The 13,900-nt window shown below is 35.0% G+C and overlaps 2 protein-coding genes across 5 annotated transcripts in view; both read left to right on the top strand.

The window, feature by feature from the left end:
* The window catches only part of WDR78 (WD repeat domain 78), an 82,041-nt gene extending 80,550 nt beyond the window's left edge, over positions 1–1,491 (top strand). Inside the window, 1 exon segment of the mRNA XM_011369602.2 lies at positions 181–1,491. Within this exon segment, the coding sequence (XP_011367904.1) occupies positions 181–231 (51 nt within the window). The 3' untranslated portion in view covers positions 232–1,491.
* Positions 1,492–2,533: 1,042 nt separating this feature from the next.
* On the top strand, positions 2,534–13,341 carry INSL5 (insulin like 5). 4 transcript variants are annotated; one of them, XM_023536231.1, is made up of 5 exons: positions 2,534–2,660; positions 3,677–3,992; positions 8,306–8,434; positions 9,649–10,898; positions 12,840–13,341. In XM_023536231.1, exons 4-5 carry the CDS (start codon positions 10,655–10,657, stop codon positions 13,070–13,072), a joined length of 477 nt encoding a protein of 158 aa, XP_023391999.1. In that variant the 5' UTR covers positions 2,534–2,660; positions 3,677–3,992; positions 8,306–8,434; positions 9,649–10,654; the 3' UTR covers positions 13,073–13,341. The 4 variants fall into 4 exon arrangements, with proteins under 4 accessions (XP_023391999.1, XP_023392000.1, XP_011367892.1 ...); XM_023536232.1 differs by lacking the exon at positions 3,677–3,992 and having other exon boundaries at positions 2,579–2,660; XM_011369590.2 differs by lacking the exon at positions 2,534–2,660 and having other exon boundaries at positions 3,264–3,992.
* Positions 13,342–13,900: the final 559 nt, after the last annotated feature.

Genomic DNA, 13,900 nt, shown 5'->3' with positions numbered 1-13,900 from the left:
ATAAGGAAGTAACTGTTACTGTTTAAATTTACCTTGGCTTGCTTCCTTTTTGCAATCTTATTGGATGCCCTTTATATGGATATCACTAACTTATAAATTTTAAATGGCGTTTTAAAGATTACTTTACCTGTTAATTTGTATTTTATTGCATTGTAATTGTGTGACTTCTTTTCTTTTCAGAGAGATATGATAGATACTTTGCTTGGACCCAGATCAAACCAACCAGGATAATTCATCATTACTGATATCTTTTTTGTTGTTTAAAGAAAAGGGAACAGTGTTTAATATCCAATAGTCTGATTTGTGTGTAGTAAGCTGGGATTTTGATTTTAGAAAACAATATTTAATGTATAACTTCTGTTTAAAATTAATGTAAATTTAATGAACTTTTATTTGAGATATGTGATTAGTTTATAATGTAAGCTAATTATAAGAGTTTTGTTGGGATTTTCATAATTTTAAAAAGATTTTCCTACTCTATTTCTTAATCATATTCCAAGTATATATACATATATATGTACTTATAAAATGACTAATTGTAGTAGAAAGTTATTATTCCTTTAGAAGAAAAGCTTAGAAATTATTAGAATTACTCAAAAAATATTTTTTAAGACAAAGTTCCATACACTTTTAATCTTCAGTTTTTTAAGGCTTCCAAGCTCTGTATTCAAGGGTGTGTGAATTATGCAGGTGTTAGTATTAAGAAATATAGAATTCTCATATCTAACTTTAAACTAAATTTTATATCCTTAGATCTGAGAGCAGAAGCTATAGATCTTCGTTAGACTATATGAAAGCAAAAGACATGACAGCAAACGTCAGAAATTCTACTATTTGGCCAGCAGGCATCATACTTCAAACTCAGTGAGAAGAGTTAATCTGGGACCCATCAGGGTACCCTCCTCTGCACACCCAGTATCTGCTCTCAGTTTTAAGCCCAGACTTAAGTGGGCCCAGAGAGAAAATATAAAGTCCCTGCTCTATAGTTTGCATCAGGATGTTATTTTATAAAGGGTTCTAGGGCAAGCTTGTGGAAATAGAAGTAGTGGGAGGCAGTAACTCCTCCAAATATAGATTGCTAACAGTCTGTTCTATGCTGTTTGTTTTAACAAGTCCTGAATTTTGTTAACTGAGGCTGTAGGACAGTATGGCCTATAAACCATTCTAAGTAGAGAGAAGAGGATAAGACATTTAAAATTCACTAACCTCTCTGAAAAATATATATATTAAAAACAGAATGGAATCAAAGCAGTAGTGAGAACTACCTTTTACAAGTATCCATTTCTTCAGAATCTCCATTTCTTTGAAACTATCCTTTAAAGAGAAAGCAAGGAAACTTTTAGATGGACTGAGAGCTTAGGTCAGGTTATAAGGATTATATATTTTCTTCTGGTATAAGTTATAGTGATTCTTGTCTTTATCTTTCTGAAAGGTTGGTCTTTTCATAACACTTCGTGCAACAAAATAAAAACTTGATTTAATTGAAAAAAATGTTTCTTTTTATTATGTATTTTTGATCTTTAAAATTCTTTTACATATTTAACTCTCATTGCTGATCAAGCCTAAGTGAAAAATAAAGTTCTTTTATATTTTTTGTATCCTGGGCAACTAATCCTGAAGCACTGAACCTATTTCATTATACCTTTCTCACCCCTGATTTTGTAGACTCTCCCATCTTTCACTTGAGAGTTACAGAAGTTACAGAAGTCATTATTTTGCTGGTTTTCTAGGCCAGCTTTGAATTCTCACTAGTGAATTCTATTTACCACAAAATTTAAAAATTAAGGCATTTTTTTCAAACAGTTTTAGGTTTACAACACAATCAAAAGGCAGGTACAGAGACTTTTTTATATACCACCTGCCCCGGCAAATACATAGCTTCCTCAATTATCTTTCTGAAAGGCTGGTCTTCCTCAATTATCAACATCTCTCACCAGAGTGGTACATTTGTTATAAGTGATGAACTTACACTGACATCATAATCACCCAAAGTCTATCATTTGCATTAGGGTTCGTTCTTAAGTGTTGTATATTCTATAGGTTTGGGCAAATGTATAATGACAAACACCCATCATTATAGTATTATATAGAGTATTTTCACTGCCTTAAAAATCATCTGTGCTCTGCTTATTCATCTCTCCCCTCCTCCATCCAGCGATCACTGATCTTTCACTGTCTCAATACTTTTGCCTTTTCTGGAATGTCATATAGTTAGAATCATATGGTACATAGCCTTTTCAGATTGGCTTCTTTCATTAATATGAATTTAAGGTTATTTTATGTCTGTTTTTGGCTCTATAGTTCATTCTTTTTTAGTGCTGAATAATGATGTCTGGATGTACCACAATTAATTATTATTCACCAACTGAAGGATATCTTGTTGCTTCCAAACTTTGGTAATTATAAATAAAGTTACTATAAACATCCATGCAGTTTTTTGTGTGGAATAGGTTTTCAATTCCCTTGAGAAAACACCAAGGAGTGTGATTGCTGGGTCATATGGTAAGAGTATATTTAGTTTTGTAAGAAACCGCAAAACTGTCTTCCAAAATGGCTGTACCATTTTTCATTTCCACCAGCAATGAATGAGAGTTCCTGTTGTCTCATATCTTCATCAGCTTTGGTGTTGTTGGTGTTCGGGATTTTGGCCATTCTCATAGGTGTGTAGTGGTATCTCATTGTTTTAATTTGCATTTCTCTGATGATATATGATGTGGAGTTTACCATAAAATATTAAGAATTGAATAAGAATTCTGCTCAGCTTTTAGCCATCTCATTTTAACTTTACACACACAGAAACACACACACATGCACAGAATACCAATGGGCTAGTTAAGGGCCTAAGGTAAGTGTGGTGACTGGGCTAACTTTAGGCTCCTATTTTGTGCTAGGAAGTCATCACTTGATTTTGTCATTCTCTACCAGGTATCTCTCATATAGAACTTAAATTACTGTTGTCTGAGAGTAAATTGTTAGCTGCTTTTCCAAATGCTTTAGAGAAGAAAGAATGTATTCACTACTATATAATTGTGTACCATATTTAGTGCGTTCATTTGATTCACCTGTATGTAGATACATACAATTATAAATGAGAAATAGAACACTTAGTATTTGCCATTTTGTGTCAATAAGAGTCTATCTAAAAAATGTTGAATTGTACTGTGAAAAGATTTAGTTGTCAATATACCAATAATACTGTACATGTTAAAGTTCATTACAGTTTGTAAAACACTTCCATATTCATTATCCTGTTATATCATTACGATGATCCTGTGAGACCCGTGAGGCGAGTAGTTGTAATATTATCATAATCTCTGTTTTCCAGATGATATAATTAAGGCTTACAGAGGTGAAATAACTTACCAAAGACCATATATCTGGTACTGGTCAGGCTTGAACTCAAGTCCAAGGCTTTAAATTCTTATACAGTTTCCACTATTGCATAGTAAATGGTTAGTGCCTATAAAGTTTTCTGGGGTCTGATATACCAAAACACAAGAGTATTTATTCTTCTAAAATTAAGGTTTTATTACTAAATGCTAATGCTTGTAACTTAGTTTTTCTCAGGTTTTTCCTGCTTTCGGACCTTGACACATGAATCCCATCTATTGGGAACACTCCTCCCTGCTCCTCCCTCCCTTTCAACATGTTAATTAACTCCTCACTCACCCTTCAGGCTCATCTTCTCCAGAGAACCTTTTCTGATCTCCCTCCTACAGGACCTACCACCCAGCCAGTCTAAATTTGCTCCAAGTGTCTTAAACATGAAGATAAATTTGAAATTTCTTCAGGGCTGAAGGGGATAAGGGATGAAGAAAAGAGAGGCCTGTGGGTCGATAGAACAGACCTATGTCCTGCTTCTAAATGACATCTAGGAAGTAGTAAGATCTAGGTGGGACCACAGTCCACCTCAGAAAACCATTCTTTATTCAATGAGTGATGTGTAGAAGCAGCAAAAACAAGTGGAGCTGTAAAAGCCAGGCAGCTGAAAGGTTAGTGACCCAGCAAGAAAAAACTTATTCATTCATTCATTCATTCATTCATTTATATTTATTTATTTATAATTTTTTTTTCGAGTTACAGTCTACATTCAATATTAGTTTCAGGTGTATAGCATAATGGTTAGACATTTATATAATTTATGAAGTGATCCCCCTGATAACCTGGTACCACACATGGTTATTACCATATGATTGACTGTATTCCCTATGCTATACTTTATATCCTGGTGACTATTTTGTAATTGCCAATTTGTACGTTTTAATCCCTTCACCTTTTCACCCAGGCCCCCAACCCCTATCCTATCTGGCCAACCATCAGTTTGAAGAAGCAACTTTTAATGCTAGAAGAGTCTTGGCACAGAGTAAGATGCTAGAATTATATCCTGGGAAAGGGAAGGAAACCAGTTCTGAGGGACTGACATTAACTTTTTTTTTTTTTGCATGTTGTTTGTTTCTGCCAGCTGGGTGGAATGAAGACTTGGAGTTAGCAATTGAACTATAGAAAATATACTTCTTGGATACCTGAGTTTCTGAGTTGAAATTCATACTTTTGTGCTAAATATTTGTGTGATTATTTGCTTGGTGTCAGCCTCCTTTCCTAGGTTGTAAACTCCTTGAGGGTAGAGATTATGTGCTTTGCTCACTGTTGTGTCTCCAACACCTAGAACAGTACCTCTACAGAGGATTGATTGCAACAAATATTTGTTGACTGAATTAATTACCAAATGGAAGAATTGATTGCTTCATATTTGCCCCATATTTAACATGATCTAATGTTTTAAAAGTTATTTCCTCAATATCTTAACAAAATATCTTAACATCACAGAGGGTAAAACATTTAACTATGGAAAAAATATAGAACATAAAATCAGCTTTGAAAGTTGCCAAATGTAAGTTATAACTTTCTTTGTTTTATAACATTATAAAATCAATTTTCTCCCTCAAGACAAAACTAAATACGGTTTAGTAATCACTTTCTTTAGGTGAGTATTCCTGCTGCTTTGTGATATTTGCTCCCACTGACCATTTGGGGCATGATTTCTCTCCAATGTAAAGTATTTAGCAAAATGCCTGGCATGATGGAGGTGCTCAAACATGGCAGTTCTCTCTGGTTATCCCAGATCACATCCCCATTACTTGGCCTGAGAACCCTTTATTCTTTACAGCCGACTGGGTCCTTGCCAAGGCCCCATTCCTCCTGTGGGAGAGAGTGGTAATGACTTCATTTGTTCCTTTACATAATATTTGGGCTTCGTGTCTTATTTGTTCAAGATTTAGTATTATGTTCAAATCCACCCCTAAATCCATAGAACATTTCCTAGGCTATTAGCCTTCATTTGCTTAGGTTGGCACACTCTGTTGGTGATAAAACTAAAAGGCTAACAGTTTACGAGAAACTAATTCCTGGGTTAAATAGAAAGCAGAACATGTCCATTAAGTTGAAACATATAAAACATGGCTATGAATTTTATAAAGATGAGTACTGCTTTTTAAAAAAATTGATGAGACATTTATATAACATCTAGAATAACTTGAAAAATATGCTCTCACCATGTCTTTATCTTCTTTGAACAGGTTAACTATAAAAAGATATGATACCATCATCCCAGGAAGAACAAAGCAATCCAGGATTTTTTAGGGATCACATATCATGACTCACTGATAATTTATTGAATTTTCCAAATTATTATACATATTTTGATTACTTATTATTTTATCAAGTTTTAAAAGCCAAAAATCACACCAAAACATAAAAAAAAAAAATAGCTTCTCTGTCTATAAAAAACGAAGTGTTACATATCAATTATTGTTTCCAAGATTTTTTTTTAATTTAGCTGCTTGTTTTAATTCTTACTGATAAGGCAATTAAAAAATCACCAAGGGGAGTGGTAAGAGAGCTTTATTCATAAAACCATAGGAAATGTTATCAGATAAATGGTATTTCAATACCCATATGTAGATATTTGTAGACTAGACGTTAACTGGATTTAAAGAGGGGATGAAAATAGCATGCACGAAGGCCTAGATGGAGAAAGAACACGGGCTTTCAAGAAACTGTGAGGTGCTTGTCATAGCTTGACCACTTATAGTTTGAGGGTGTCTAAAACCTGTACAAGTGGACAGAGGCCAGGTCATGAGAGGCCTGACAGGCATGTTAAGGAAACTTTGGACTTTTTCTTGAAGAAAATGGGAAACCATTGAAGAGTTTTCAAGGTGGGTAATAAAATAATCACATGTGATACAAAGATCAATTTGGCGGCAGTGTGGAGAATGAATAGAAGGAAGACAGAAGACCAATTAAGAGACCATTGCAGTCATCCAAATGAAAGTTGAGATCATGGCAGAGGGGATAGAGAGCAGTGGGTGGATCACAAAGAAATTTAGAAGGTAGAACCCATGAGACTTGGTGATTGAATAGATGTGTGTGAATGGAGGAGGTTTTTGTCAATGAAGAATTAGGGATAAAGAGGAGTTGTGAATGACTTCCATGAATAACTGGATGAATAGTGGTGCCATATGATGAAAACACCCTCTAGAAGCAGTAAATATGAATATTAGCCAAGGATGAGCAATACTAATTCTGTGTTGGAAATGAATAAAAATAAATTAGTGTTTGCTAACACATTTATATAGTGATTTCATAATCATAGGTATTGGAAAATAACTAAGTGGTATGCTTTATAATTTATCAGTGCCATAATTAACATTACCTCATTTGATCCTGTGATATTTTTCTATGTGACAAATTAGAACTCAAATTAGCGTTTAAATTATTTTCTTAAGCTCTATCTAGGAACTAGAGTAACAAGACTAAAACTAGCATTCTAACACCAAGGCCATTATGACACAGTGTCATATTTGGTAGAATTATAACTATTGTCAATACCATCAATGATCAATCTATTTAAACTTCCTTTTGTGCTAGAGACTCTGATCAGCACTCTCTTCATAGTTGCATAGTTTAATCCTGATAACCACCCTAATTCAGTTATCTTTATTTTAAAAATGAAAAACTAGGATTCAAATGCATTAAGCATTTCCAAAGGCATATAGATGTTAAATGGCCGAACTGAGATCTGATTTCCCAATCTGATGCCACAGACATTGTTTTACAACTTTTATGCCAATCTGCCCCAAACACCATCTACTAGGCATCTGCAGCCACAGTTCCTTCATAGGCAGCATATAGGTAAAAGATATGTTTACTGAACCCAGTATCTGATTGTTAATTTGGAATTTTGGTTCATGTGACTTGTGGACCTTCATATAATCAATCATATTGAGCACGTGGCAATTCCAATTTAACTGCCTTGCTTTGCTCTAAAAACATGTATCATATAAACATTCTCTACACATGTAAGATGTAAATAACTAATTATACTAGTCAGGATAAGTCAGGTTATGTTGCTACAATCAATAACTGCCAAATCTCAGTGGCTTTAAATGATAAGGATTTATTTCACATTCACATTACATGTTCATTACAGGTCAGCAGGCAGCCCTGCTCCATATTGTTCTGACTCAGAGACCAAAGTTCTTTATTAGAAATTTTGTTGGTCACAAAGGCAGGAAAGAGGAAGAACTTGGGAATCATACACCAGTCCTTAAATGCCAAGTAGAAGTGACATATGTAACTTTCATGTTTTATTAGCTAAAATAAGTCACATGGCCATGTCCGACTTTAAAGAGTAGAGAAATATAATTCTACTATGTGCCTGGAAGAGATTTTGAAATACATCTACTTTAGAAATTCATGACTCTTCCAGATATTAACCAATTTCATGGTGAAAGAGCTTCTAGGGTCAAATAACTTTGGGAAACATTGAATCAAAACAAAGTTAAACAAGTTTCTTAACTATAAGTCTTATCTGAGCCCTTACTGTATTAATTTGCATTATTAATCTCCTAGAAAGGGACTATTAATATGGGACTTCCTTTTTCAAAGAGTATCTGCAAAGATTCATGTGCTGAAGAAAACGCTTTAAGAAACAGCACTCTAAGGCTCTGCCTGTTTAGAACTTATTTGTGGAAAGAAGAAAAGAAAGAAGGAAAAGAATGAAGGAAGGAAGGAAAGAAAAAGACTAGAGCAGTGCATATTTATGGATAGTTTTGAGAATGAGAGTTATACATAAAAGCCATCCACAGTAGCTAGTTGTAACCAAAAATTATATTTTCTAGCCTTTTGCATATCACGTTAATTTATTGAGTATTTATTAAGCATCATATATTATGCTAGTTGCTTTACTTGTTGCTTTAATCCCTCTTCACAACAACATAAAATGAATATTATTATCTTTTTACAGATGAGGAAACTTACCTCAGAGAAGACAATTACATGTTCAAAGCTACACAGTAAACTGAGTTACAGACTAGATGAGGAGGAAAAGTCATGTCAACTTCCAAACAAAAAGGACCGAGTGCTCCAGTTAGAGGTACAAGCAACAGACTATTGATCAAAAGATGGAAATATTTAATTCATTTTGCTTATCCTTTCTGATTGAACCTTGAAATATGTGGAAGGGGTGATATTTGGGGAACTGAGCAGATAGCTTTAAATGTCAGACTGTTTGGATTTTATTCTCCAGGTAATGCTGAACCACTGAAAGTTTTTGAGGTGGGAGTAACAAAATCAGACAATTATAGCAAGACTTAGAATTTCAAGTTCAAAGGAGCCCTTAAGTAATTCAATCTAACTCTCTCAATTCACAAAGAGGGAAAAATAAATCTCCCAAATTTGAGGCCCCACAGCTAGGACTTTCATTATTGGCACAACTTTTTATCTGGGTAACTTACCTGAGTGATTAGTTAGCCTACATTTGCTCACAAGCTGAACTCAGGTCTTACTGGTTTATCTGCATCCCAAATTAATGTGAGCTCTGACGAGGCCTTAAGAGTTAGAAGAAGAGGAAATTATTTTGATCAAAGGGAATGTGATAGCAGGATTCAGAGGTACCAGAGTGTATTTGACATCCACGGTAGTGATCATCCCTTGGCTGAATAGTTCTCTCTTGAGTCGTGCATAAGCCTAGCCCATAGCCACCCATCACAGCTTTATTGCAGTGCTTTGTTAAAACTGGCATTATCAAGATAGGCAGACTAAATCTCCAAAGAAGGGGAGAAGTTGGTAATAAGAGACTGAATAATTACTGATGTGAGTGTGCTAGACTTGGTTGTGCTGATGCCCCTCTGAAGCTGATAAATGACATAGATTTATCTGCAATTTTGCCCCATCAAGATGACTTTGCCTCATCTGATGTCAAAACCATTCCTGCTCCTTTGGTCCCTTTCTTAGCAAATGACCCCCTACCTCTTAGTTGTGCAAGCTAGAAACCTAAGTACCATTTTTGGCTGCTCTCTTCTTCTTACCCCTGATACCTGATTAATACCAAGCCCTTCTAATTTTTGAATAACCGTCAGCCCTACCTTCTCTGCCATGATCTTAAGCCACCATCATATCTCATCTAAATTACTGCAAAAGCTTTTCTTTGTTTCTTCTGCTTAATCCGTTATCCATACTGAAGCCAGAAAGGTGAGAAAAACAACAATTCCTTGAAATAATATGTCTATATTTCAGAGCCAGAAATACTTTCAATCAGAAATACTTTTTGAATAAAAAACTTTGTTCTATTTTCTGGCTTTCCTACAGAAATATGGTGATGTTGCAAGAAGTATTGGTGATATATATTTACGTTTATTTTCAACCAGAGATCACAGACAAGGAATCAACAGAATCAACTAAAAAAGTATTTGTTCAATTTGCTAAAAAGTAAGCCAGCAATTCTTTAAGATCTCAAACTCCAGCATTTCTCATTTTAGGTAAGAGTTCTACAACAACTAGTGCTTTCAGGATGTTTACAAGAAGAGAAATTCCCTTATTTAGTATTTTGAGAGTTATATGGATTCAGCTTTCTATTATAAAAATGTGTGCTGATAAAAGCATACCTAAGTCATAGGGTGAAGGATAATAAGGAAGATTTAGGTCAGAGAAATTTTTCTATGTTCCAAAGAAAAGTTACCTTTTCTAGTTTATTCAATCATGAGGGAAGAAGATAATCAACAGTATGGACTTCATTTTTTCAAGCAGGATAAACATTATTACGTTAGCTCTATGTGAAAGTTACTATCATCAGCACAATCTTACAGAGAAGGGTTCTTGGGAAGTTTAAATATCTTGATTAAGATTCTAGATCTGGTAAGTAGGAAGCCAAGATTCAAATGCAAAACATGAGAACCTTAACTCTTAAGTTTGCTTTCTCATTTCTTTGACATAAGTCTTGCTTTCAACACTCGCAAAACCCTTATGAGATATGTTTTCTCATTCTAGAGATATTGTTATTGAGGTTTAAAGAGTTTAAACCTTGCCCGTAAGTGTTACTCTGTAAGTGGCGAGGCTGACATGTAAACTTGTGTTTAGCTACTTCCAAAGTTTATGTGTTTTCCATGATGCCCTTCCAAGACAGAGTCCTGTTTATTGTCTCACGGATGCAGCTAATGGTAAGTGATAGTGGTCAGAAGTGACTGAATAACTAGCAATAATCATAAAAACACATTATTAAAACTTCATGGTGGAAACTACATGCTTAGCAAATATTGTTCAAATGAAGTTCTGACCAATAAAATTTCATGAAAGTTACTATAAATTGGACAAGAGTATGAGAGCCACATCGAATCTTGATTTGGCCATATTCACTGTATCAGATTCTCATTCAATTCTCAGCAAAATGATGGGCTCCATTTCTGCTTTATTTCTATTCTCTGTTTTACTTGCCACCTCAGAAGTGAGGAGTGAGAAGCCTTTGAAGCTCTGTGGGCGAGAGTACATAAGAACAGTCATCTATATCTGTGCTAGCTCCAGGTGGAGAAGGGACCTGGAAGGGATCCCTCTTGCTCAGCAAGGTAACATTAACTCATGTGACTCATTTTTTTTCAGGCTGTTTTAGTATCTGTTTCTCTAATTACTGCTAAGTTACTTCTATATCAGTTTAGGGGGTTAATTATCAAATAAGCTGAGTTTGGCTTGGCAAAAAGGTGATCTTGCTATCTTCTGAAAAATAAAGACCTTGTTTTCTTTTGTCTCCATCTTGAATTCATTTGATTGCATAACTACTTCAGCGAGCTCAGCATCTATGGCAGGTGCTATGATTTCAAGGGGCATGTTGGAGTAGCAAGATTATCACATATGGATAATTATAGCATATAATAAGTTGGAATTCAGGCAGGTGCTAAATAAGGGTGGAAGGAATTTGTTATTGAGCATTTATTGAGTGCCAGTAGTTTCATGTACAATATTTCATTCAGACTTCTGATAACATTCTATGAAGTAAGTAATATTACCACCATTTACCACTTTGCTGAGGGCAAAATCGTTCATCTAGCTAGTAGGAAGTATGGCTAGGGAGTAAACGAGATCTGTCTGTCTTCAAGAACTGATGAGGTCTTTGATCATTCTGCACCGTGTCTCAGGTGGGAAAAAAAAGATGGTGTACTGTCGTAATAAATGACAGCATTGTGGAGGCAGTGGTGTTTGACCGAGGCCTTACAGGATGTGTAGAATTTGGGGAGTTACAAGGAGTAAGGTGAAATGGAATTCTAGTGAGAATTCTAGCCGTAGAAATTGTCAGATCAAAATTTTGAAGGTGGGAATGAACCTAATGAGTTTCAGAAATAGTGAGGGGACTGATTCTATTGAATTTCATAATTTTTTTAATTCAAATAACTTAGAAGTTTGACTGGAATTCTTTCTTAAAGTGTGAGGCAGAATTTAAGATTGTATTTTAATAATAGATTGTGTTTGCTATGTTTTATAGTGAAGTTAAAAAAGGAAAACAGTTACATAATAAATGTTAGAACGACATATATGATTGTAAAGGTTTCAATTTGGTTTTAAATGACTGGTGAATAAAAATATTTTTTAAAATGACCAGCAGTTCTCATATTTTGGTGGACTAATTTCTTGAAATATTATGAACTTATCACTCCCACTTTAATTTTGAGAGGTACAGAGTTACTAGGTGTTAACAGAAATAATAAGGGTTTTTAATCCCAAAAAAGTAAGCATAATTTACCAGTTACCATAATTTATCAATCTCTATATTAGCAAATCAAAATACACTAGAAAAAAATACATTTGGAATATCTATGAAACTCATGAGGCAATGGAATGGATGTCTGTATAAGGCTGTTTTTTTTTTTTTTTAGCATCATTATTTAATCTTTCACAGGTTTTCAGAGTATTTGCCCATCTATATTTATTTAATCTATTACTGGTTTACCAATCAGTATTCATTCATACAGGTTTTCTTGGTGCTTCCCAGTGCACTAAGGTACTGATAGGTAAGTCTGACAGAAATTAAAGTGAGAGAGGACTTTGAGAACAACACTCTGATAAAAGTAGCGGGGCCTACTTTTTATTTTCAGACATAGAGGTTTAAATCTCCACTTCCTTTCTTACTGACCAGTTTGCAGGGCATACACAGCACTCTTTTTTGTTTATCGTATGTAACTAATACCTTTGGAAGGTGCTGGTCATGAAGCAGAGGTAGCCAGTGCAACAGAAATCAAGCCTTGGCTTGGCTGCTATCTCGTGGAGTGACACTGGTTCTGTCACTATTCCTCTCTGCACTCATGTTTCCTCCCTTGAAAAATGAGGGGGTTGGAGATGACTAAGTTCTCCCCATGATTTCTATTCTCTCTAAAACCAGACCAACATTTTTTAAAAAGCGATGTGTGGGATTCAATTTCCTTTCAGAAATTTAAAGTGTTTCCCCAGGAATAGAGCTTGGTTGCTGCCTTCTTTGCCAGGGTCCTCTAAGGAAGTATTTTTTCTCTTCCATGTAGCTGAGAGAGGAAACTACTTCTGGCTTCCAAATGAACATGAGGTTTCTGAGAGAAGCATGGCACAAAACCTTCCGAAGGTGGATTCCACAGGGGAGGGAAGCCTTCAGTATGAACAGCTGCCCACTGACGGGCTTGGAGGGTCAAAGAAGTTTTCGGTGATGTCAAGACGAGACCTACAAACTTTGTGCTGCAATAATGGCTGCTCCATGGCTGATCTGAGTACTCTTTGTTAAGACAAGAGAAGATAGCCAATGGGTGGCAGAGCTTTAAGCACATGTTTAATTACAGTGTTTTATCGTCCAGGACAATATGCTGGATGAGTAAAATAATGTCTTTGGGGGAGGCAATCATCTTTCTTTCTTAAAAGTTTTGGATGAATGGTTAATACCACAATGAAGTCTATTTTCTTCCTTTGCCAAGTTGACTGCACTGTTCAAATATTAACTAATCCTTTGAAATTTCAAATCTTGTGCAAAATTTTAATAAAAATGTCAAAAACCAAGTTCATTGCAATTTTTCCTCTAAAAAAATTAAATAACTTCGAAGCAGTAAATGGAAATGCTGAAGGTAGAAAAGCCTAAAAAAAAGTATAAAAAAGAAACTGAAAATTAACTATTAACCTCATCATCCAGAAATGACTATCAGCTCTTAACTTTTGGGTTACTATATATTATTACTGAAAATTTAAACATTGATTCATGGTTAAGAATAAGAATCTAAACAAAGTGCTTTTCTCAAAGACCCTTAGAGTGCTCAATAAATGTTTCTTAATATCATGCAACCCTTCCACATTCTACTTGAGACCAGCTGGAGGCCTATAGGTATCAATCAGTTCCCATAAACTAAAACCCAGCAAATACATGAGTGATAAACTCCTTTCTATAGTCTGGGCCACCTTGGTTTTGCCTCCCCCAACTGCTGGGACAAAAGAATATTCTATTCTCATTCTGGAAGTTGGGAAACTAAGAACAAGATAGCCAAGTCATTGTAACACAATTGGATGTCTTCTCAAATAAGAAAGACAAAGTAAAAGACAAAACGATGCTTTTGTTTCTAATTCT

The sequence above is a fragment of the Pteropus vampyrus genome, unplaced genomic scaffold (genome assembly GCF_000151845.1).
Source record: "Pteropus vampyrus isolate Shadow unplaced genomic scaffold, Pvam_2.0 Scaffold151, whole genome shotgun sequence".
In the NCBI taxonomy this organism is placed as follows: Eukaryota; Metazoa; Chordata; class Mammalia; order Chiroptera; family Pteropodidae; genus Pteropus; species Pteropus vampyrus.
This window is presented reverse-complemented; position numbering and strand designations above follow the sequence as displayed.